The sequence below is a fragment of the Sminthopsis crassicaudata genome, chromosome 5 (assembly GCF_048593235.1).
Source record: "Sminthopsis crassicaudata isolate SCR6 chromosome 5, ASM4859323v1, whole genome shotgun sequence".
Lineage (NCBI taxonomy): Eukaryota > Metazoa > Chordata > Mammalia > Dasyuromorphia > Dasyuridae > Sminthopsis > Sminthopsis crassicaudata.
Window position 1 is genome coordinate 92,134,506 of NC_133621.1, and position 23,689 is coordinate 92,158,194.

At 39.2% G+C, this 23,689-nt stretch overlaps 1 protein-coding gene across 1 annotated transcript in view; it reads right to left on the minus strand.

Annotated features, from left to right (window-relative positions):
- Positions 1-846: 846 nt before the first annotated feature.
- The window catches only part of ZNF282 (zinc finger protein 282), a 28,496-nt gene continuing 5,653 nt past the window's right edge, over positions 847-23,689 (minus strand). The window contains exons 3-8 of the mRNA XM_074267578.1: positions 21,907-22,033; positions 19,152-19,271; positions 17,358-17,477; positions 11,365-11,478; positions 9,292-9,405; positions 847-6,509 (exon numbers count right to left, since the gene is read on the minus strand). Of these exons, the coding sequence (XP_074123679.1) occupies positions 5,761-6,509; positions 9,292-9,405; positions 11,365-11,478; positions 17,358-17,477; positions 19,152-19,271; positions 21,907-22,033 (1,344 nt within the window). The 3' untranslated portion in view covers positions 847-5,760. The remainder of the gene's footprint in view (positions 6,510-9,291; positions 9,406-11,364; positions 11,479-17,357; positions 17,478-19,151; positions 19,272-21,906; positions 22,034-23,689) is intronic.

The following is a 23,689-nucleotide window of genomic DNA, read 5'->3' on the forward strand; positions in this document are numbered from 1 at the left end:
AGGGAACAGGCAGAAAAAGATGACATGACTTGCTCATTGTCAGACAGTAAGCATCTGAAGCTGGATTTGAACTCAGGCCTTCCTCATTCCAGGTCTAGTGATGTCATCACTACACCCACCTCGCTATCTCTATACTTATTCCAAGGGGTATGTTAAGAGATCAAATAATAAACAGATCTAATAGATTTAATAAAAGTGTTTGAAATAAAAGGAACTTCTTGCTTTTAAATAATTTCCAAGGTAATTTGTAATTATTATGGCTTTTATTATTGACAATAATAAAAATTATAAGCACTGCTATGCATTCCAGAAGTCCTCTATATAAATTTCATTACAGACTGGATAAAGAGAATCAAGGGAGAATCCTGCTAGTGCAGTATAAGTCCATCACTGTTTCTGGAGAAAAAAACTCTCAAAGCCATGTCCTTTTGACTATCTGTAACCCTGTCTATTTCCTCAAATGTAAAATGTTTGTTAGGGAGAGAAGAGGGTAGGGAAGGAAACAAGTATTTATGTAGTGCCTACTGTATGCCAGGGATGTGCTAAATGCTTTACAAATAATTCATTTAATCAAATGAAGTCATTTAAACCATTTATGCACGAATCAAACAAATATCATTTAAATTAATTTCACTTAATGGGGATAATAGCTATAGTGCCTACTACAAGTGGTTTCTGTGAGACTCAAGTGAATATATGTAGTGGGGGACCTACACCACTTTGGAACCTCTATCTCAGATGTGTTCTGGGATGTGTCAGGTAACCAAAATGAACCACTTTCATGAATCACACATCCAAGCCAGCATTTAAGGCATCATCTACCAATAAACCAAGCAGAAACATAAATCAAATAGCAAAGCATTTAATTAAGACAGAAGAGCAAAGTAAATAACAAGGGAAAATCAAGTCATTGAATCACTCTCAGACTCCCCATACATGAAGGGGTATACTTTCTCACAGACTGCCATCCTGTTGGGAGAGGACCTACTCCCCTGATGATTAACACCCCTCATGTTCTAGAATACTGTCATGATTTTACCTTGCAGAACAGGTTGTGCCTTACAATTTCGATTATTTCTAAAATTAGAGCTATCCAAAAGTGACTTGAGCTGCCGATGGAGAGCCTGGATCCCTCACCATAGTCTTCAAGCAGTGCACAGATAACCATTTGTGGGTTATATTGTCGAGGGGATTTTTTTTTTTTTCCAGAAAAGGCTTTACTTAGATGGCCTCTAAGGTCTCTTCTCACTCAGAATCTGTGAGTCTATGAAGGCAAAGATTTATCTGGCCTGTAGTCAAGAATATATTCTATTTACCTTTTGTTCTTTATGGAATAGATAAGATATAAGAGGGAATAAATCCTTAGCTAAAGGTCACATTAATCAGGATTGGATTAGATATTCTCTAAGATCCATTCCAGTTGTGAAACCTGGAATCTTCTGCTTTTGCTAATTTTATCTAGACACTGTTTGAATATCACATCACTTTTTCTAGAACCTTCTTATGCTCCCTACTGACTACACATTAAGTCTGAACTTCTTTGTTTGGCACTGAATATTTTCTATGATCTGCTCCCCCATCTACCTTTCTAATTTTACACTTTTTTTTTCTGATGAGCAAGACCTTGCTTTCTCTCCCAAGAAATCATGCATTTCCCCTTCCTTCTTTTGTACATATTATTCTCTCTAAATATCTCCACTCATCTCCATCCATCCAAATCTAGCTATCCTTCAAGACTCAGTTCAAATTCATTTCCTTCATGAAGCTTTCCCTAACCATTTTTTCCTTCCTCTGAATTTTGAAAGCATGCTATATCATTTGGCCCTCATTGCATTGTTTTGTTACCTTGTTGCCTAGATATGGCTTGTCTCTCTCACTAAACTGTAAGATCTGTAATAGCAGAGACTTTTGTTTTCCCTTGTTTCCAAAAGGCTTAGCATAGGACAGAATAGGTATCAATTCAGTAAATACTTCCTTGAATTGATTCTTTAGTTAGAATGCCTCAACCAAATTTTTTTTTTTTTTTTTTTTTTTTTTTTTGGTGATCTTTTGTGGGGAGAGAAAAGAGGGAGGGAGAAATTACTCATGCAATTCCTTCTGCAATCCACTTAGAATCATAGAATCTCCCAGTAAGAAAGAACCTGACAGTTTCCAGGCCTAGTTGTGTGAACAGGATTCTCTTCTTCAATGTCCCAGATGCCAGTCATCCAGACTACCTGAAGACTCCATTTCTACTTTTGGACAGCTCTAATTATTAGAAAGTTTTTCTCAGTAATTTTTACCCACCGGGTCTCCCCCGACTCCTGAGGCCAAACAAAACAAGTCTTATCTCTAAGATGGCAGTCTTTCAAATAAGAAATCTGTGCCAATTGTAACTGTTTTGTAGTGTAGCTATTTGTACACTCATTTAATTTCTCCCATTATAAGATCTTGGAGAGCAGGTTAAACCCTTCACGTTGCTATATATTTCACAATGTCTAGAATGGTATCCCAAGCATAACAAGTCCTCAATATTTACTGAATGACACTTGGCCATTTTCAGTTTTTATCTTTATTCAACTACTCTCCCAAGACCTCTTCTCACCATCATCTGGCCTCAAATTGGTTAAAGAAAAGCCAAGACATTTTCAGACGGTTGTGTCTGACTCATTAGTTGGAAACTGATCATTATCTTTTTATGGCTGAGGACATATAGAACTTCTCCCATTTCATGTGCTCTATACCAAAAAAAAAGCTATTTCAATAAGTTGAATCCAGTTGATGGGCACAATTGTGAAAAAGGCTTTTCTCAATCAGTGGGTCTCAAATTTTCTGGCCTCAGGAACCTTTTACATTCTTAAAAATTATTAAGGACCCCTCAAAAGAGCTGAGTTGTTATACTTACTGATATTTATACCATTTTAGAAATCAAAAATTATAGTATTAAAAGTGTTTTGTATTGAAATACAAATAGCATTGAAATAAAAAAAAATCATAGTATTAAAAGTATTTTATATCATAAACCCACAAAAGGATTTTATGAGGTATCCCTTGACCATACTTTGAAAACCACTTTTCTAGATAATTCTAGATTTTGCACTGGCTAGTATTGTCCAGGATTAATGAGAAGGGGAGGGGTGCAGTAGGACTGGTGAAAGGCCTGGGAATACATTCTCAGATCAAAGCGTGGTAAACCAGATTATTGGGGAAATAGGTAGCCCTCAATAAATACTTTTGTTAACTGGAGTTTAAGTAGAAACTCCTTTTTTTTTATTGTTGCAATCCTTATTAGAAATCTCTTAGTACAGGGAGGTGAGGAGCAAGGGTACAATCTATCTTGCAGATTTTAGGAGTAACATTCTGAACATGTCATTTTCCAGGCTTAGAAACTGCCACTGATAGAAGTGATAGGGCTAAATATAGACTGGTTCCAAAAGATATACTGCCATTTGATGGTATAGTATGATTTAGGAGAGAGATCACTGGACTTCAGTTCTTGTCCCTTCCACTAACTCAGTTTGTGACTTTAAGTCCTCAATTTACTTGGGTCTCAATTTACTTCCTATAACATGATAGCTGGACAAGATAATCCCTAAAGTTCCTTTTCCACTTCCAACATTCTGAATATTCTGTGACAACATTCCTATCTCAGCTTGAGTTATCTTTTTTTTTTTTTTTAACTAAAATTGGAACATAGCAAAAGCAAACAATTAAAAAAAGCAACTTCTGATAAAACTGGATTCTAATTGAGTTTTGCTATATGCAGCCAAGCTGGAGAAAGCTCCAGCACTGTGAACATGTCAGTGTTCCATCACTTGTAATCTGGACACCCCCTTTTATTTTGGGGGTCTAGGAAAAGCTAAAAAGACAAGAAAAAGGTTCAGAAGCTGCAAGTCCAAAAGGGATGGCATGGAGGGCTGCCTTCTCATTGCTGCTCCCCAGGCAAATCCCTTACAAAGTGGGAGAGAAGCAGGGGTCAGAGTGCAAGGGAGGGAAAAGAAGTAATTTTTTTTTTTTAAATAAATGCATGGAGAGCCCCAGGGAACTTCATCCCACCCTCAGTGGCCTTATTTTTTTTTTTTTAATTTTTTTTTATTATTATTTTTTTTTTTTTGGTAGGGCCATGCAGACACACAGACACAAAGAGTGTGGCCCCTGGGGAGTTAAGGCCCTGGGGCCACATAATAGATGCACACATAAAAAAAGGGAGTCAGGTGGCGCTCTCTAAAAAAAAACCAAATCCAACAACAACCAAAAAAACGCTCACCAGGCACCATGACACGTTAGGAACAATATCCATAACTGTCTTCAACTGTACAGATAGCACCAATTAAGAGAGCCCAGGGGTTAAGGGGCGAGGGAGGAACCACAGCGAAGACATCTTGGAACCTCGGCTGGCACCTACTTGACTCTTGGGAAGAGTCTGCCCATCCTTCTGGCATCACAACTCTAATCCCTCTTTACTATCCTGCTCCCTTAAGAAGCTGGATTAAATCAGTTTTGGTCCCTTTGGCAGGACAAGATCTGACTCCAGGGGAAGTGCTAGCCCCTATTTCTCATGCAGTCAAAATAAGATGCAGCTCTATCAGCTCTTGAGGAAGGTGGTAGGCCCCAGCTCTTCCTCCCTCAAGAGCTCAGTGAGATTTGCACAAATTGCAACAACATCGTCTTCAGCCATGGGATGGGGCACAATGTGACCCTATTTCCCCCACCTACAACAGGTAGCACTCCTTCTTGGTCCTAAGGAGGGTGGGCAGGAGAGGACCAGGCTGAAGCATGTGCTCACATGACTGAGGTAGGACAGTATGGTGGAACAGCACAGGCACTAGACTAGAAGTCGGGAGGATCTGAGTTCTGGTCCTACCTTGTGACTTCAAGTAAGTTGCTTAGTCTCCCTGTGGGTCAGTTTCCTTATCTATCAAAGGGGCATAAGGCTATCTTGACTCAAGATCCATCACCAACAAAGGGGAAGATCTGGGGTATCTGATCCAGTGGACAAAGAAGGAGGCGGTGAAGGTGAAAGGAGGAAAGAGCCTAGAAAGTGCTTTGTGAACGTTTAAAGCACTATTCAAAGGTGGTGCTATCATTGTAGATCCCATTGCTTTCTGTCTCCCTTTTTTCTGTAGGGACTCTCCTACCTGCAGTATAAATGATTGTCCCTTCAGGCCTGGATGGGCCCTGAGGATCCCTGGCTCACCACCCTTGGACTCGATGCTGCTCCAGGTAATCCTGGATTCACTGCTTCCCTTGCTCTGAATCAATGCATCCAAATCAAGGAAGGAGCAATGGGAGGGTCCCCCCCCTATCCCTTACCTGGTTAGGATTGAGAAGCACAGCTGGGGTTGAGAGCTGACTCAGGCCCAGTAGCACCAACTACTCCTAATTTACAGGTGTTCAGTCTAAGACTTCTGCACCATCACCTTCTGAAACTGTTCCCAACTCTTGGGTAGAGTTCTACTGTTAGCCCCTTTGGTCGATGGTCCAGTGGGTGAGTGAAGACCTGAGCTCTCCATTCTCCATTAGGCTGGGCAGGGTGGATCAAACATCCTTGCCCAGCTTTCAAGGGGTTGATGTGGAGTGCAATTAAGGTCCCCAAACCCTAGGACCACGTAAGGGGCATGAGGAGGGGGAGAGTTACTAGTAATTTGTAGTTCTCCTATCTGATTCTGTCCCGTGTTTCCCCAGAGGGTTTCAACCCTCCCACCTTCTTCCAACCTCATTCTATCACCAGAATCACCCACCCTCTCCCCCCATATCCCACCCCCACCCCTCAGCACTGGCCTAGTCCCGTTCCAGTGCCTGGTGGGGCCGAGAGGTCCCAAGGCTGGCGCTATGCACCCGAAGATGGTCCTTGAGTGACTCCTTATATCGGAAACTCTTGCCACACTCACTACACTGGTAGGGTCGCTCGCCTGTATGGATGCGCTGGTGTTTAAGCAGATTTTGCTTCCTGATGAAGCTTTTGCCACACAGGGCACAATGGAAAGGCCGCTCCCCAGTGTGCAAACGTTGGTGATTCTGAAGGTGCTCTTTGCGGCTATATGTCTTCTCACACTCAGAGCATTTGTAGGGGCGCTCACCTCTGTGGGTCATCTGATGGCGGATCAGGCCTGAGTGGCAATTGAAGCTCTTTGCACATTCAGCACACTCAAAAGGCCGATCTTTGGTGTGGCTCCGGTGGTGAATCATCAGACTCTTCCGAACATCAAACGTCTTGCCACACTGAAGACAGAAGTGTGATTTGTCTTGTCCAGGGGAGAGGAAGTGACTCCGCTGATGCTCACCTGTTATGCTGCTACCATCACCAGCGCCACTCTCACCTGCAGGGCTCCCTGGAGGACTATGGAGGCCTTCACAAAGGCCCCGTTCCCTCGGGACCATTGGGAAAAGATCATCTAGCATCCCCACAACTCCCCGGCTTGGCCCCCCACCTGGATTCTCAGTGCCAGGAAGTGGGGTGATATTTTGTTGGTGGGATTGGTGCTGGGGTACAGATAAAGTAGAACTCTTGACCATTAGCAGCCCATCACCTAGGAGAGAGAAAATAATTGTGACAATAATAATGATCCTAAGCACTTTATCCTTTTAAGGACTTTCACAAAGATTATCTCATTTGATTTTACTAATAGCCCTATGAGGTAGGTAACATGTATGTTTTATTAGCCAAATAATAATAATAACTAAAATAATCCTCTGGTAATACTAATCTGATGATGTCTATTGGCAAAGAAGTAAACTTAGACTTTTAAAGACCAGTTATTCTGGAAAGCAATTTGGAACTGTGCTCTCAAAGTTATTAAACTGTGCACAATCTTTAATCCAGCAATATCACTACTAGGTCCACCCCACACATACCCCAAAAGATCAAAGACAGAGGAAAAGAACCCAGATGTACCAAAATATTTACAGGAGTTCATTTTGTGGTAATAAAGAACTGAAAACCAATGGGGTAGCTATCAATTGGGGAATGGTTGCACAAGATATAGTATATGAATAATATTAAGTTGTAAGAAATGATGAAGAGGATAGTTGCAGAAAAACCTAAGAAGACCTGTAAGAACCTGGAGAACAATTTATACAATAACAAAATTATAAAGATAATCAGCTTTGAAATTCTTTTTTTTTTTTTTTTTTCCCTCTCCCTCCCTTCCTTTTTCTTTTCTTTGGTATGGATTGGATTAGATCATGGATTTTTTTTTTTCCCTGAGGCTAGGGTTAAGTGACTTGCCCAGGGTCACACAGATGGAAGTGTTAAGTGTCTGAGACCAAGATTTGAACTCAGGTCCTCCTGAATTCAGGGCTGGTGCTCTATCTACTGTGCCACCTAGCTGCCCCTAGCTTTGAAATTCTTAATAACTTTGATCAACACAATGACCAATGAAAATTCTAAAGGACTTATGATAGAGAACCAATAGATTCAAAGGATAGACTGAAGCATATTTTATTTTTTCTTTATTTAATTTCTTATTTTTTGGGGGAAGGAGCACATTGCTAATATGGGAATTTATTTTGTATTATTATACATATCTGTAACAATTGCCTCCTCAATGGGTGGTGAAGGAGAAAAAAAGAAGAGAATAATTCAAATCAGAAAAACTGGGAGGGGAGCAACTATCTTGAAATTAGATACTTTGCTATTTTAAAAGGTTTTTCTTTCTGTAGGCAGAGAAAGGAAGAAGGCACTTTTCCTGGCTTTCCTTAACTAAATTTGATAGTTACAGCTAAGGAACAGTCAGTCATCTCTCTTAGCCACTGTCCCAGCCAACTAAAGCGGAAACAGCTTGCGAGGCCCTAAAGAGTCTAGAAAACTTGACTCAGCAAGGAATAATGGTTACATGCCCAGGGACTATTTACTCAAATAGCACTTAGCCAATTAAATCGAAAGTTCCTTGAGAGTTTTTTGTCTCTTGAATCCCCAGTTCTTAGCACAGTACCTGGCATATGTTACTGTTCAGTCATTTCAGTACTGTCCCACTTGGGGTTTTCTTGGCAGAGATACTGGGGTAGTTTGCCATATCCTTAACCAGCTCACTTTACAGATGAGAAAACTGAGGAAACTGAGGCAAACACAGTGAAGTGATGATTTGTCCAGTGTCACACAGCCAAGAAGTGATTAAGCCAGCTGATTCCAGCCTGGCATTCTATCTACTGTACCACTTAGCTGCCCTGCCTGGCACATAGTAGTTACGTAATGTTTACTGACTGATTTATTCTATAGGTCAGAAGTCACCAAGGGATCAACAAACATTGTGCCCATAGTCACTCCAGGATGCCCAGCAGAGCAAGATGGGCCCCTGCATGGAGCAGACTCAGTGAGAGGATTTAAGGGGATGTGACCCAGAGTGACTTGACCCACTGGCAACTATTATGGAGGACTTGTGTATGAGCCCAGGAGTTACAAAGTGTGGGGGTAAAGAAGAATTTAAATTGGGCAACAATGACCACTGCCATTGACACAAGCACATGAAAACCAATCTCGAGGTCTTCATAGTAGGGCCGTAGTGTAAGTGGTACGAGCGGTCTCCTTCCCCTCCAAATGAAGATGCCGAGGCTCAGTGGTTTGTCCGGGGTCACAGAATCTGGTAAATGGCTGAGCGGGGACCATTTGGCTACAAGGACCTTGCATGACACTAAGAACTCTTGGATTCTTCATTATATCTGGGCACCCATCTCCTTTTTCAAAAATTCTAATTCAGCTTCTTGTAACTCTAAAATGGGCCAGCTAGGTAGTTCTGTGGACAAAACACTGGACTTGTCATAACTCAAATTCAAATCCAGCCTTAGACACATGCTAGCTATGTGACAGTGGAAAAGTCAACTGTTTGCCTCAGTTTTCTCCTCTGTAAAGTGAGCTGGAGAAGCAAAAAGCAAACCACTCCAGCATCTTTACCAAGAAAATCCCAAATGGGGTCATGAAGAATGGTACAACGCTGAAATGACTCAACCACCACCAATTCTGAGACACACTGCCTCTGAGATGTCCTGTAATGAGAACTAGAGACAGTCTGTGGACCACTGCTCTTTGACATGGGGAATGGCCATTACCCCCCAAGACTCCTCCCTCTAAGCAAGGGCTCAAAGTGGCCTTTTCATTCTGGAGCTCTAGCAATTAGCAAGTCAGAGAATATAAAACCTGGACTCGTTTATCTCAGCTCAGTATTTTGGAATCTCTCCCTCAGAATGTTCCCCTCCAAGTATATATTGATGGATCGCTCAGACTTACAATAAGATCTCTTCCTCCACAGTTGCTCCTGACATTTACCATGTTGGCTTAAGCCTTTGCTCTCAGATCCCCATCGGGGTATTACTCACCAGCACTCGCATCAATAGCCATATCCCTTTCCATTGAATCTGGTGGGCCCCAAGGATATGGCTCCTCTTCCTGTTTTATCCATGATAGAATATCATGTGCTGAGATCAGAGATTCTGGACATGTCAAAAAAAAAAAAAAAAAAAAAAAAAAAAAAAAAAAAAAAGCAGCATTAGACTTGGATGACTCCAAAGGAGTACCCAGCAATTTGTCAGTCAATGCCATTTCAGTTTTGTTATTATAATTATCATTCTTTGAATATATTTACCAAATTTGACCTTCTAACCTGAATTCACAAAAATGACTTCATTTGACTCTCACAACATCCATGTAAAGTTGATGCATTAAGGACTACCAATCACATCTGACTCAGGAGAAAATGAGGATCAAAGATAGGAAAATGATTTGATTTTCTCAAAGTCAGTATGACCTTTCTGATCCCCAGTTTCCTCATCTATGGACTAGAAGGCCTCTGAGGTCTCTCTAAACTGGGTTTATGATCTTATGATTCCCTTTCTTGGGAACTTTGGGATATTTCCGCTGGTTTCCAAGTTTTTAATGTTATAATTTAAAGCATAAACAAATAAAAATAATCAGCAGTAGAAACTGTAGGATCAAAGAGAAAAGTCATAAATAACAGCTGCAAATGATAATCTTGAAGCTTTAAGGACTCTTGATGAAAGCTGGGTTAAGATTTTGGTTTTTCCTTCTGCCCTAGATGAGAGAAAAGTTTTTCTTACTAATCAAAATCTAGGAGCTACTAGAGTCTTCTCTAGTTTCCTCCTCCTGCCAAATAAAGGGATTTGGCTAAGATTTTGAAACTATCAAGTACTAAGGTACCATTTCTCTCTTGTAGCCTAATGAGTTGTGGGCCAGAAGAGATTCTATCTATTTTTTGTTCTTCTAGAATATATCTTCTCCAAAAATCTCCAAAGGGCAATTCTAATTAGAATCAGGATTGATTACTTAACAGGAAAATTCTCCTCTGACACAGACATTTATGGAACTCTTAGAATCTCTCTATTTTGTTCAGGCTGCTTCAAAAATGAGAGATTAGGCTAGATTAAGCACTGCAGTTAAATAAACACAACAATACATTGTTCTGAGGATTAACATGATATGATGGAAAGATGAGTACACTAGGAAGTGGAAGATTGAAGTTCAAATTTAAACAGCTCTACCAGTTACTTGTCATGTGACCTTTTGCAAGTCCCTTAACCTTTCTGTGCTTCAGTTTCCTTAATTGGAAAATAAGGGGTAAATGATCTCTTAAGACTATTTTTGATATTCCATAATTCTCTGATTTTTATGAAATCTTTTTATGAATGTTGTAAATATTCATGTTTAGAAATTCACTCTAACTCTATACTTACTCAAAAAATCAAACTGTAACTGCTCTATGCTTTAACAATTTTGAAATAGCCTCTTGGCCAAATCCTGTAAAATCTCAGCACCCAGACTTTTACGAAAATGCGTTTACCTGATCAGTGGTATGATTTCAGAGAAACCTGGAGGGACTTACATGAACTGATGCTGAGTGAAATGAGTAGAAACAAGAGAACACTGTACACAGCAGCAACAAAATTATGTGACAATCAATAGTGATGGGCATTGGTCTTTTGAACAATGAGATGATTCAGGCCACTTCCAATAGATGTGAGATGGAAAGAGGACTCTGCATCCAGAGAGACGTTGGGGACTATGGATCACAACATGATATTTGCACATTTTTTGTTATTGTTTGCTTGCTTTTTTTTTCTCGGGTTTTTTTTTTTTTTTTTTTTTTTTTTTGGTTGTTGTTGCTTTTGATCTGACTTTTCTTATGCAGCATGATAAATGTGGAAATATGTATGGAATTGCATATGTTTAACATATATTGGATTATTTGCCTTTTAGGGGAGGGGGTAGGGGAAAAGGAAGGAGAAAAATTTGGAACACAAGGTTTTTCAAAGGTGAATGTTGAAAACTATCTTTGCATTATTTTGAAAACAAAAAGCTATTATTTAAATAAAAGAAATGGGTTTACCATAATAGTTTGTCCTTCATATTTTGGAACCAATGAGGGTTTTCCTCACCTGAATTGGGGTCTGTTGGAATGTCCCTTTCCTCCAGATCTTGCTGATCCCATACACAATGTTGCTCCTCCTGCTTAATCCGAGATAAGATGTCCTGGGTAGAAATTGGGGAGTCTGTCGTGGGGATAAAAGGAAAAAAAGGCATTAATTTGTTTCCTCATTTCCTACACCCTACTAGAGTTGGTTACAGCAATCTCAAATTATGCTCATTCTTCCTTTTGAGGAATTAGAGCAGTCAAGCAGGACACAATTCAACCTGAGGTCCTTTCTTCTAGTTCTCCACAATAGCTAAATTATACTACTTAGGGGGCAGCTAGGTGGGGCGGTGGATAGAGCACCAGCCCTGAATTCAGGAGGACCCGAGTTCAAATTTGATCTCAGACATTTAGCACTTCCTAGTGTGTGACCCTGGGCAAGTCACTTAACCCCAGCCTCAGGGAAAATAAATAAATAAATTATACCACTTGTCATCTCCTTTACACATTCAGCCTTTTCTCATTCTATGTTTAGGCTTAGCCATCCCCTATACTTAGAATGCCCTCCTTCTAGCTCCCCTTTCAGATATTCTACCTATCCTTTTTTTTTGGGGGGGGGGGTGAGGCAATTGGGGTAAGGAACTTGCCTAAGGTCATACAGGTTATATTTGTTAAGTGTCTGAGGCTGGATTTGAATTCAAGTCCTCCTGACTTCAGGACCAGTTCTCTATCCATTGCATCATCTAACTGCCCCAAGTCTATCTATTCTTTAAGATATAGTTTAACTACCACTTCTTCCACAAAGCTTCCCCTTGTCTCCATGGTAAAGTGTGGCCTTTTTTTCCTCCAAACCCACTATTTTGCCTGTTTCATTCTATTCTGCATTATACTATTGAATATTAGTATATATTTCATACCACTCTCCCCTCAAACAGATTGCGACCTTCATGTAAAGCAGCAATAATATCCTGATTATCTTTGTTTTTTCCTCAATTCCTAACAGTGCTTTGAATATAGTAGGTATTTTTATAAAAGATTATGAATGAAGGACATTTTTTCAGCCAAACAACAGAAAGAAGTTAATCCAATGACCCATAGTTCCACTTTACTTTTTTTTTTTCCTAGTAAATTTATTTATTTTTCAATACATCTTACTTTATGAATCATGTTGGGAGAGAAAAATCAGAGCAAAAGGGGAAAAATTTTTTAAAAACAAGAAAAGGAAGTGAACATAGCATGTGTTGATCTACATTCAATCTCCTAGGTATTTTTCTGGATGCAGATGGCATTTTCTGTCCAAAGTCTATTGGGATTATTTTGGATCACTGAACCACTGAGAAGAACCAAGTCTTTCATAGCTGATCATTGTACATTCTTGCACTGTGTACAATGTATTACTGGTTCTGCTTCTTTTATCATCAGTTCATGGAAGTCTTTTCAGGACTTTTTAAAATCAGTTTGTTCATCACTTCTTCATTACCTTCATTTATCACATTTATCACAACTATTCCCCAACCGACGGGCATTTACTCCTTTTCCAATTCTTTGCTTTTACAAAAAGAACTGCTACAAATATTTTTGCACATATAGGATTCCTTTTCCCTACTTTAGGATTTCTTTGGGATACAGACCCAGTAATGGCACTGCTGGATCAAAGGGTATGCACAGTTTTATAGCCCTTTGGACATAATTCCAAATTGTTCTCCAGAATGGCTGGATCATTTCACAATTCTATCAACAATATATTAGTGTCCCAGTTTTCCCACATTTCTTCCAACATTTATCTTTATCTTTTCCTGTCTTCTTAGCCCATCTGAGAGGTGTGAGGTAGTACTCCAGAGTTGTTTTAATCTGCATTTCTCAAACCAATAGTGATTTAGAGCATTTTTTCACATAACTATAGATGACTTTACTTTTGCTTTTAGCTACTTTTATTGAAAATCTTTCAAAACATATTCTTAAGTAATATGCATACTGGAACTAATAAATTATTAGTATAAATTTCTAAGCTTCCTTTTTCAAGCCCTAAGTCTTCTTTTCCAATTATTGATTCTATTGTGCTTTATAATAGACATCCTTTTACGTTACTAAGGTACACAATGCTATTTGCCCCTACCCTAAATGGCTTTGAACTGCTGGGGTTTTTTTGTATGGTTCTTTGGTGCAGGTTTTATAGTCTTTCTCCTATTTCAATCTTCCTGTTATCAGTGTGTTCTGCTCAACTTTTTATTTATTGTTAGTTATATTATTTTGACACATGAGGCTCTTCACTTATAGTATTCTTATATAAAAACCGGGTAAGCAAAACCACTTAATATAGTGATTTTGACTGATGATATATGATGCTTTCTGTTTTTTAAGTTTGCCATTTTCCACTTTCCTAATTTATCATTTATTAACAGAAAGGAAGGCTATGTGCTTTAATCATTGGAACCCAAACTGTCCATTGCATTTGACCTGAATTTTGCTCCTGGCCCTAATTTAACACTGTTTTCTTGGCCTTTCTTCACCTTGTACCAATTCATACAGGTCTTCTTAGGTTTCTCTGAATTATTTTTTTATTTGTCATTTCTGACAACACAGAATTGCAGATTTGTTTAGCTATTTCCTTGTTGCTGTTTATAGCACTTTACTATTTTAAATAGTGATGCTCTGAATATTCAGGTAGAAATGGATTCTTCTTTCTGTTACTGACCTCCTTTGGGTATAAACTCAGTACTGGTTTTTCTAGGTCAAAAGAGATGAAAAAATTTGTAATTTTTCTTACATAATTTCTAATTGTTTTTGAGAAAGATTATAATGATCAATTCATAGTCCCACCAACTGAGAATCACAAGATAACAGAATTAGAGAGTTGGAAGTAAGAACTCAAAGACCATCTAGACTTAACTTATGTATGAAAGGAATTCTCACCAATTCCTACATGACAAGTGACCATCTGGCCTTTTCTGGAAGACTCCCACGATCTCTCAAGACAGCCCATCCACTGTAAGATGGATCTCACAGTTAGGAAGTCATTGGGGTTTTTTCTTGTTTTGTTTTTATTTAAACATCAAGACCAAGACAGACTTTGTTGTACTTTCTGTTGAGTTCTGACCTCTGGGGCCAAATAACTGAATTTCTCCCTAATATGACAGACCTTTAAAATTTAAACATAGTATTTTCATCTTTTTTGTTATTCACTTACTTTTTATTTTCTTTCTTATTTTTTTTTCCTTTTTGATCATGGAAATATGTAAAGAAGAACTGCACATGTTTAACATCTATTAGGATTACTTGCCAAGTAGGGGAGGAGGTGGGGGGAAAGGAGGGAGAAAAAAATCTAGAATACAAGGTTTTGCAGGGGAGAATGTTGAAAACTATATTTGTATGTATTTGGAAAATTAAAAAGCTATTATTTAAAAAATAAAATTAATGAGGTAGTTCCAACACATCCTTTTTTGAGCTTCACAAAAAAAAAAAATTGAACATAATTATTGTGTCTTCCCCGAGTCTTCTCTTATCCAGCCTAACATGCCCAGTTGCTTTCCTCACAACATTATCCACTCATCAAGGACTTCCTTAAACCATGGCACCCAAAAGGTCTAATGGGGTTAGAGAATAGTGGGATTATCACCTTCCTAATCCTAGAAGTTATGCCTTTTAATGCAGCTCAGCCTTTCTGATATTGCCTTTTTCCATCTTTATCAACTTAATGATATAGAGAACCTTTAATTCTAATAAACAGCTAACATTTACATAGCACTTACTACATGCCAAGGGCTGTGCTAAAGTACTTCACAATTATCATTTCATTTGATCCTCATATAACAACCCTGAGAGGCAGGTGTTATATTATCATGCCCATTTCACAGATGAGGAAATTGAATCAAAAAGAGGCTAAGTGATTTGCCCAGAATCACATGGTTAGCAAATGCTTAAGGCACAATTTGAACTCTGGGTTTTTCTGACAGCAGGCCTGGTACAATATACACTGTGCCCCATAGCTGCCCATGTATTCATTTGCCAAACATGTGCTAAGTACTGGTGAGCATAAATCAGCTGTTTTAATGTGCTTTTCTGATTACTAATTCTGCTTTAGACAGTTGTTAGTAGTCTGTATTTCTTTTTTTAGAAAACCATTCACATCATTTAAGCAAACATCTTAGTTTATAATAATTTGTGTCTGATTGCCCCAGTTTGGGATTTCAGACTTTTTTTTTTTTAGAGATGTTTGATACAAATATTGTTTTCCAATCCATTTCTTTTCTTCCCATTCCAGTTCCATTTATTTATCTGTTGTTTTCTTAGTAAAAGACTTAAAGTGATTTTTTTTTTGGAAATACTACTTGTCTTAATACTCTTCTTTATCTGGTACCTGTTAAGAACTTTTCCTCTAGCCAGTTGTGAACCATGTAACTTCCTTTGGAAGATGACTGAAACATGGAACATGGCTAGGACAGAATGCTATTTCACAGTGAATAATGGCAAATATTAAGAATTTTTTAATGGCAAGATTTGTAACTAAACAGAAGAAAAAGAACAATGTGCACCTCTGACTAAAATATAAATTAAAAGGTCATTAAAAGGAAGCTGAATTCCAAATAAAAACTAATGAAAGTCCCATAGAGCAGTATATAAATATATTATCCCCCCATGGCAGACAGGCAAAGGACTCAAAAGATGAAATGTTGTCTGTAATAAGCTTGTATACACTTTTCAGCTGTAGTTACTGTAATGGGAGGTTTTCATCTATTTTTCTTTGTCAGGAGAGTTTACATGGAAGGAGGGGGGAAGGGAAGCATTGAAATAATTGTGAATACAAAAGGCAGCGATGAAATATACAGATATTTTTAAAAATAGGATTTTCCTTTCTCTTGTCCTACTCCTTCTGTTCTGTGCTGCTTTAATCCATTAATTTGTTTGGGATGATTTCTTAGGATAGTTTGATACTGAAAGGCTTAAAGAGAGGCAAGGCACATGCCATTTATAACACAGAAAACCTCTCCTCTCTGCTGGAGCAGCTGAGAATGGAGTGATGATAATAATAGTTGACATTTAGATCACAATTTAAGGTTTGTGAAGCACTGTTTTCCCATTTGATTCTCACAACAATCCAGGGAGGTAAATGCTATTATTATTATTATTATTATTATTCCCATTTTACTGATGAGGAACTGAGGCTGAATGAGGTTAAGTGACTGGACTGGGATCATGAAGCTGAGTATCTGAGGCAGGAATTCAAGTTTCCCAGACTCCTAAATCCAATGCTCAGTCCATTTGGGCCTGTAGCTGCCTAATTAATTACAGCTCTGCCATGGCATTTGGGTCTTCAAATTCATTGGCAGATTTCTGGTGTATGAGAAAGTGGATGATTGAGACTAGATTTGACAAGGAGAATGAAATGTAGATCTGAGAGAGAGAATCAGGCATGAACCATAATCAAAGGAATGGTGCCTCAGGAGATGTGAAAAGATGGCCTACATGTGGGAAGAACCAAGGGGATCTGGGAGGTAGGGCATTACCAGAGTGGGTGCCATCTATCTAATGTGGGGGGTCACTCTGATTGAAGTTCAAGGCTTGGCTGCCTGGGGAGCATCACAGATTCACCCCTTTGGGAGCACAGAGTGATAGGAGCTTTGAGACCAGACCCATGTTGTACTATTTGTCTGAACCAAGTCAACTGAGTTTGTTTCCAGTGGCTCTGAAGAAGAAAGGACCCCTGGGAAAGGAACCGGACAATCTTAATTGCCTTGGCTAAATTCTAGGAGTGGTTTCCCACTATTCCTACAAAGTGAAATGAATGAGCTTGGGATAACTGTCATCCCCTGCTTTGAAGTATAATCCATGGTTGAACTTGCTAGACATCTGACCTTCAGAGAGACTTCTGCATGTGAACACGTGAATCTGAGACTCAGGGAAGAAAGGCCCTTGTAGGAGGTGGTTGAGTTCATCCAGTCTCCAGGATCCTACCTGACAGGGCCCCCCTCCTCCTTTCCTTCTCCCCAAAGTCAGCAGGTGATCATTCCACTCACTTACCGGTAACAGTGTCCGCAACAATTTCTCTTTCTTCTGAGCACTTCTGAACTCTGGAACACAATGGTTCTTCCCTCTTCACCTGAGAGGAAGCAGCTGGTGCTTGGATCAGAGCTTCTATAGCTAGGAACAGAGAATTGTATCATTACACCATTTTTTTTCCTCCCTTGTAGTTTTTCTACTATCATTTCCACAATGGAGTCCAGAGTAGCAGCTGCCTGGTAAAACTACTAAGGGAACGCATGCTTAAAGTGGACCACAGAGTAAAATTGTGGGGGTTAAAGTAATGGGGGATCCTGGATAACAAAGAGAAATGAAAAGGGGAAGTGGTCATCCTAATAAGGCATTATGTCCATAGAACCTGGTATGCATTTCTTTGGATACTCCTAACAACACCCAGGGTAGTAGATAACACAAGCACTATTAACCTCATTTGATGGAGGAAGAAACTGTAACCCAGAGCTTTACCTATGATCATAGAGCTATTTAGAGCCAGAGGTGAGATTCAAAGGCAGGTCTGCTCATTTCAAGATCCCACTCTCCTCTTACAGTGGGAGAAGATCAGAAAGAGTGCACCAAAAACAGGACTAAGCAGGAGCGGACTATTGGCTAGTACATTAGTTAGAGCAGGATTCCCTCACCCTTCCTGGTGTCAGAGAGAGCTCTTGCACACCTTTTCTATAGGTGATTTTTAAAGCATAAAATCAAGTACATAGGATGTACAAAAGAAATTATCAAATATATTTAAATTTATTTAAATGTAAATAAATAAATATTGATACAACTATCAAAATTTTTTTTCAATAAAACCAAGTTCTGTGAGTTGAGGACTCATGACTCAGAGTCTGGTGCCAGCAAGGCTATGGATTTCATCCTCAGGCCAACAGCTGGCTTTGCTCTTTTCCCTGGCCCTGGCCAGGTTTCCTATAAATGCACGCTGTCCCAAAGAAGAGATGGAGAATGTGGGGCTCCTTCAGAACAAACCCATTCCTGACATGTATAGGACACCATGTGCTCCTCATGGTGCTCCATAGTGTCATCTTTAAACAGGTTGCCGGAGGCAGGCAAGTGGTGAAGTGGTAGGCCACAGAGCTTGGAGTCAGGAAGACCAGAATTCACATCTCTTTTCAAACACTTAGCAGCCATTGGATCCTGGGCAAGTCAGCTTCTGTCTGCCCTAACTGTGAAATGGGGATCAGTACCAGCCCCAGGTAGAGGGATCAAATGAGATAATAATTGTAAAGCACCCAGGATAATACCTGGCACATGGTGGGCTCTTGATAAACACTTGTTTCCTTCCTTCTTATATGAAGACAAATGAATCCCAGCCACTCAACACATCCCATGGAAACTCAAAATGGTCACATTGTGCTGAAAAGTTACCAAAGAGTAGAAGAATGGGAAGGACTGAGATCACAGAGAGAGAACTGCTGCTTATTCCCGTGGGTAGTGGTGGGAGTAAGGTATAGGGCAGGCGGCTTCTGTCTCAGGGCTGCCCTCAGCTGTCTGGTCTCATTTCTGTTTCCATCTAGTTTTTCTTTGGTGCCCACTTTCCACAGTTTCTAGCTTTACAAAAAGTTGTTTCTATCCTTTCTTTTCTTTTCTCCTTCCTTCCTTTCTTAATTTTTTTTGTTGTTGTTAAAAGGGTTTTGGAAATTAGCTGTATCTCTAATATAGTAGCCATTTTGTGTGGACTAAACCTCTTAATTAATAAATGGCCAGGACTCGGACAATCTCTCAAACCGAGAAATAATTGAGCTTTCTAATTGCTGGATGCTTGCCTTTAGAGGTGCCCACCTGTGCTAGGATCCATTGGAATTTCTCTCTCCTCTGGGTTATGCTGTTCCCACACACATGGTTCCTCCCTAGGTTCCACCCGAGACTGGACATCTGATTTGGGCACTGGATTCTCAGCACCTGTGAACAAATTTGATGGAAATGAGAGAGTGCTCATTCAGGTACATTTATCAAGAGAATTACATGTAAGGTAACAATTATTAAGATACATGGCCCACCCTCTGCAGGTTCCATTCAAATATGTGAATCAGAGAAATCAGAAAAATTGATATAAAACAGTCAAATTTCTAGCAGAGAGGGCAGTCAACCTCAAAGAAAATCAACTGATCAAACTGACTTTGACTTCTTTGAAGCCTATGAGAATGGAAAAAAGAGACAGAGGGGAGTAGAAAGACCTAAGTAATGAGCGTCTTAACATCATAACCTTATTATAATTGGCTTTATAATGAGCAGCCTAAATGTGGCAAGGATACATAACCATGGTCCTCAGTGGGAAAACCTTCCAGAGATACAACCTTTGAATACCCTACTCCTCTTTGAAATGAAATTCATTTTTTTTAATTTGAAAAAGGATAAGCAGGAAGACTGGGGATTGAATGTGGATCACAACAGAGTACTTTCATATTTTTGTTGTTTGCTTTTTGTTTTCTTTCTCACTTTTTTTCCTTTTTGATCTGATTTTTGTTGTGTAGCACAATAATTGTGGAAATATATACAGAAGAATTGCACATGTTTAACATATTGGATTACTTGCTATTCTAGAAGAGGGGACAGGATGGAGAAAAAAGTTGGAACACAAGGTTTTGCAAGGGTGAAAACTATCTTTGCATATATTTTGAAAATAAAAAGCTATTATTTTATTGAAGTTTTTTTATTTTCAAAACATATGCAAGGATAATTTTTCAACACTGACCCTTGAAAAACCTTGTATTCCAATTCCCCCCCCCTTTTCCCTCCACCTCCTCCCATAGACAGCAAGTAATTCAATATTTGTTAAACATGGTAAAATATATATTGAATCCAATATAGGCATACATATTTATACAATCATCTTGCTGCACAAGAAAAATCAGATTTTAAAAGGGGAAAAAAGGGAAAGAAAATGAAATTTGAGCAAACTACAGCAAAAAAGAATGAATGCTATGTTCTGATCCACCCTCAGTTCCCACAGTCCTCTCTCTAGGTGCATTTGACTCTCTTCATTATAAGACTATTGGAACTGGCCTGAATCATATTATTGTTGAAAAGAGCCACGTCCCATTAGAACTGATCATCTTATAATCTTGTTGTTGTCGTGTACAATGATCTTCTGGCTCTGTTCATTTCACTTAGCATCAATTCATGTAAGTCTTTTCAGGCCTCACTGAATTCATTCTGTTGATTTCTTACAAAATAATAATATTCTATAACATTCGTATACCACAATTTATTCAGCCATTCTCCAATTGATGGGCATCCCTTCACTTTCCAGTTTCTTGCCACTACAACAAGGGCTGCCATATACGGTTTTGCACATATGGGTCTCTTTCTCTCCTTTACAATCTTTTTGGGATATAATCCTAGGAGAAACACTGCTGGGTCAAAGGGTAAACACAGTTTGATATTCTTTTGAGCTGTTCTCCAGAATGGCTGGATCTATTCACAATTCCACCAACAATGTCCCAGTTTTCCCACATCTCTTCCAATATTTATCATTATCTTTTCCTGTCATCTTAGCCAATAAAGCGAGGTGTGTAATGGTACCTCAAAGTTGTCTTAATTTACATTTCTCTGATCAATAGTGATTTAGAGCATCTTTTTTATATAACTAGAAATGGTTTCAGTTTTTTCATCTAAAAATTGTCTGTTCATATCCTTTGATCATTTATCAATTGGAGAATGGTTACAAGGCTATTATGTAAACATAAAGAAAGAAAAAGGATAAGACAAATGTATAGTTAATATTTGCATGCAGTTAATCATTTGCACAAAAAATAATGCTTCTAAAGTGTTTGGAAATAGTTTGTTCTCTTAAGCAGTTTTAACATGCCCCTAGAAATCCTTTTGTTTTTCCATTACTAATTTGCTCAGTAAATCCTTCATTCAGAAATATGATAAAAATAAATGTCAGCCTAATTTCTCTGCAAAGGACAAAAAATTACATATAAGTGGGATCCAAACTAATGGGATTTTACTGTACTTTAAAACTGATAGTAGTGTGAGACTGATATAGCAGGAGATCCTACTTTTATTAACTCTATTGTAATTACCATATCAATTTTAAACAAATTATTCCTCTAAGATATGCTAGGTGCTTTAAAGTATGACTAGAAACTTGGATGACAATCTATTTGTTTATAGCTTTATATTTTTAAAAATACTTTCACAGGTAAAGACTCTACCTATGATTTCATTTTAGTGAAACAGTTTAGGGAAACTCACAATGAGGAAACTCCTTTTACCCAAGCCTATCTGCAAGTGTTCTGTAATTTGCCCTCTTAGAGGGGAGAGATGGCCTCCCAGACTGATTCTCTAACCAGTACACAATGCTGCCTCTATCCATAGACACAATCTTTATTTTATTCCTAACCCACCTCTCTGAGATAGAAAGGAATTATTCACCATTACACAGAAGAGAATACTAAGGCCAGGGGAGATTGCTTAGACCAAACAGCTATTCCCAATTCCTATTCCAATGCTCCTTCACATTATCTTGGGATTTCTATAGCCTCAGCCAAGCATAGACAGACAAAGAGGAGAGTAATGCAGCTTTTACCTAGTGACATTAGGGTTTTGTAGTTCTCCTTCACGAGGTTATTGTAAAGCTCTTTCTGCCACTCGTCCAAATTCTTCCACTCTTCCTCAGAGAAGTAAACAGCTATATCGACAAAGGTCACGGGCACCTGAAAAGACAAGTTTCCTAACTCAGTATCGCTGGGAATCAATGCCCTCCCACTGTCTGGTGGAACCAAGTCCACAGCTTCGTGTGAGAACCATATAACATGGCTCTTTCCCACCTTTTCATCTTTATTTCCCAAGGCGCATCTTCCATCCAGCTGGCATCCCTCTCTCTCACCCATCTGGCATCTGTGACTTTGTTCATACTAATTCCTTGCCAGGAAAAACATCCATCTTATTTGTTTTTCTATTTAAAGAAATCCTTTTCATCCTTTACAGCCCACCTTAAGCCTCTTCTCCAAGAACCTCCCAAACTACTGCAATCCATACTGAACTCTCATCAGCAATAGCAATTACTTCCAGTATTACTCATTTTAATTGATCAGCAAGCCTTTGATAAGGGCTACAGTGCAAAGTGGAAGAGTTATAAAGAAAACAAATAGTTCTTGCCCTCAAGGAGCACACATTCAAATGGAGAAGACTTGTAAATATGTGTCTGTGCAAGATATATGGAATAGAAGAGAAAGGAAACCTGAATTAGGCTTCTAGCTATGGGAAGAGGAGGAAGATGAAGTGGGGATAGTAGTACCGAGTCTTGAAGAAAGACAAGGAAACTAACCAACAGAGCAATCCAAATAATGGGCTGGAGTCCAGGCACAAAGATAGGTAGACTGGTATAGCTGGATCACAGTTTTTGGAGGGCAGTGAGGTGTGATAAGGCTGGATGGATAGGAAGGGACCAGGTTACAAGGAACTTTAAATGCCAACAGAGGCTTTTATATTTGATCCCAGAAGTAACAGGGAGCCACTGAGGCTCAGCAGGCTGGGAGTGGCAAGGAGAAGGCAAAAACTAGCTTGGCAGCTGAGGCAGGGGGATGGATTGAAGGGGGTGAGCCTTGAGGCAGGGACAATATTTAGAAGACTCCCGCAGAAGTCCAGAGGAGATGGGATGACAACCAGAATGAGGGTTGTGAATGGAGGAGTGACAAGATGGGAACTAGAACCTTTGAGACTTGTGTAGGAAGAAATCAGATATGACAATTTCTGGGCTACATGGGGCCAGTGAGAGTCTGAGAAGTGAAGGATAACACCATGGCAGCAAGCATGGGTGACCAGGGAGGAGAACTGCCCTCAGCAGTAACAAGGAAGTCTGAAAGGAGGAGTGTTTAGGGGGAATGAGAGATGTAGGCATGAAAGCACACACTGCCCTGCCTAATTAGCTTTCTGTGGATCGGGTCCTTCAATGACAGGCATTTTATTTTTGGAGTCCAATGTGATCAAGGCATGGCATCAGCTCTTAGAAGAGATTTCAATCACCCAAGCACAATGAAGCCCTGACATGAGGCAGTCATCCAGTCAAACTGCAGGTCAAATCACCTCCAAAAAGATAGCTAAAGATTTCTCACTGGAACATGGAAAACGATATACACTTATTTATATATTTTTACATATGTATAAAATAAATGTCATCAATTTCATACACATTACTCATTTTTTTCTATTCTTTGTATGTTCATGTTTGTTCAATTCATAATAGTAAAAACACTTTACCCTCCCCCTCACCTGTATGGGATCTAACTCTGAAAGTATGCCACCGAAACCTTAGTTGTATTATAAAAGTTAAGGATTAATACATAACAGGGTCCTGAAAATGAGGAGTT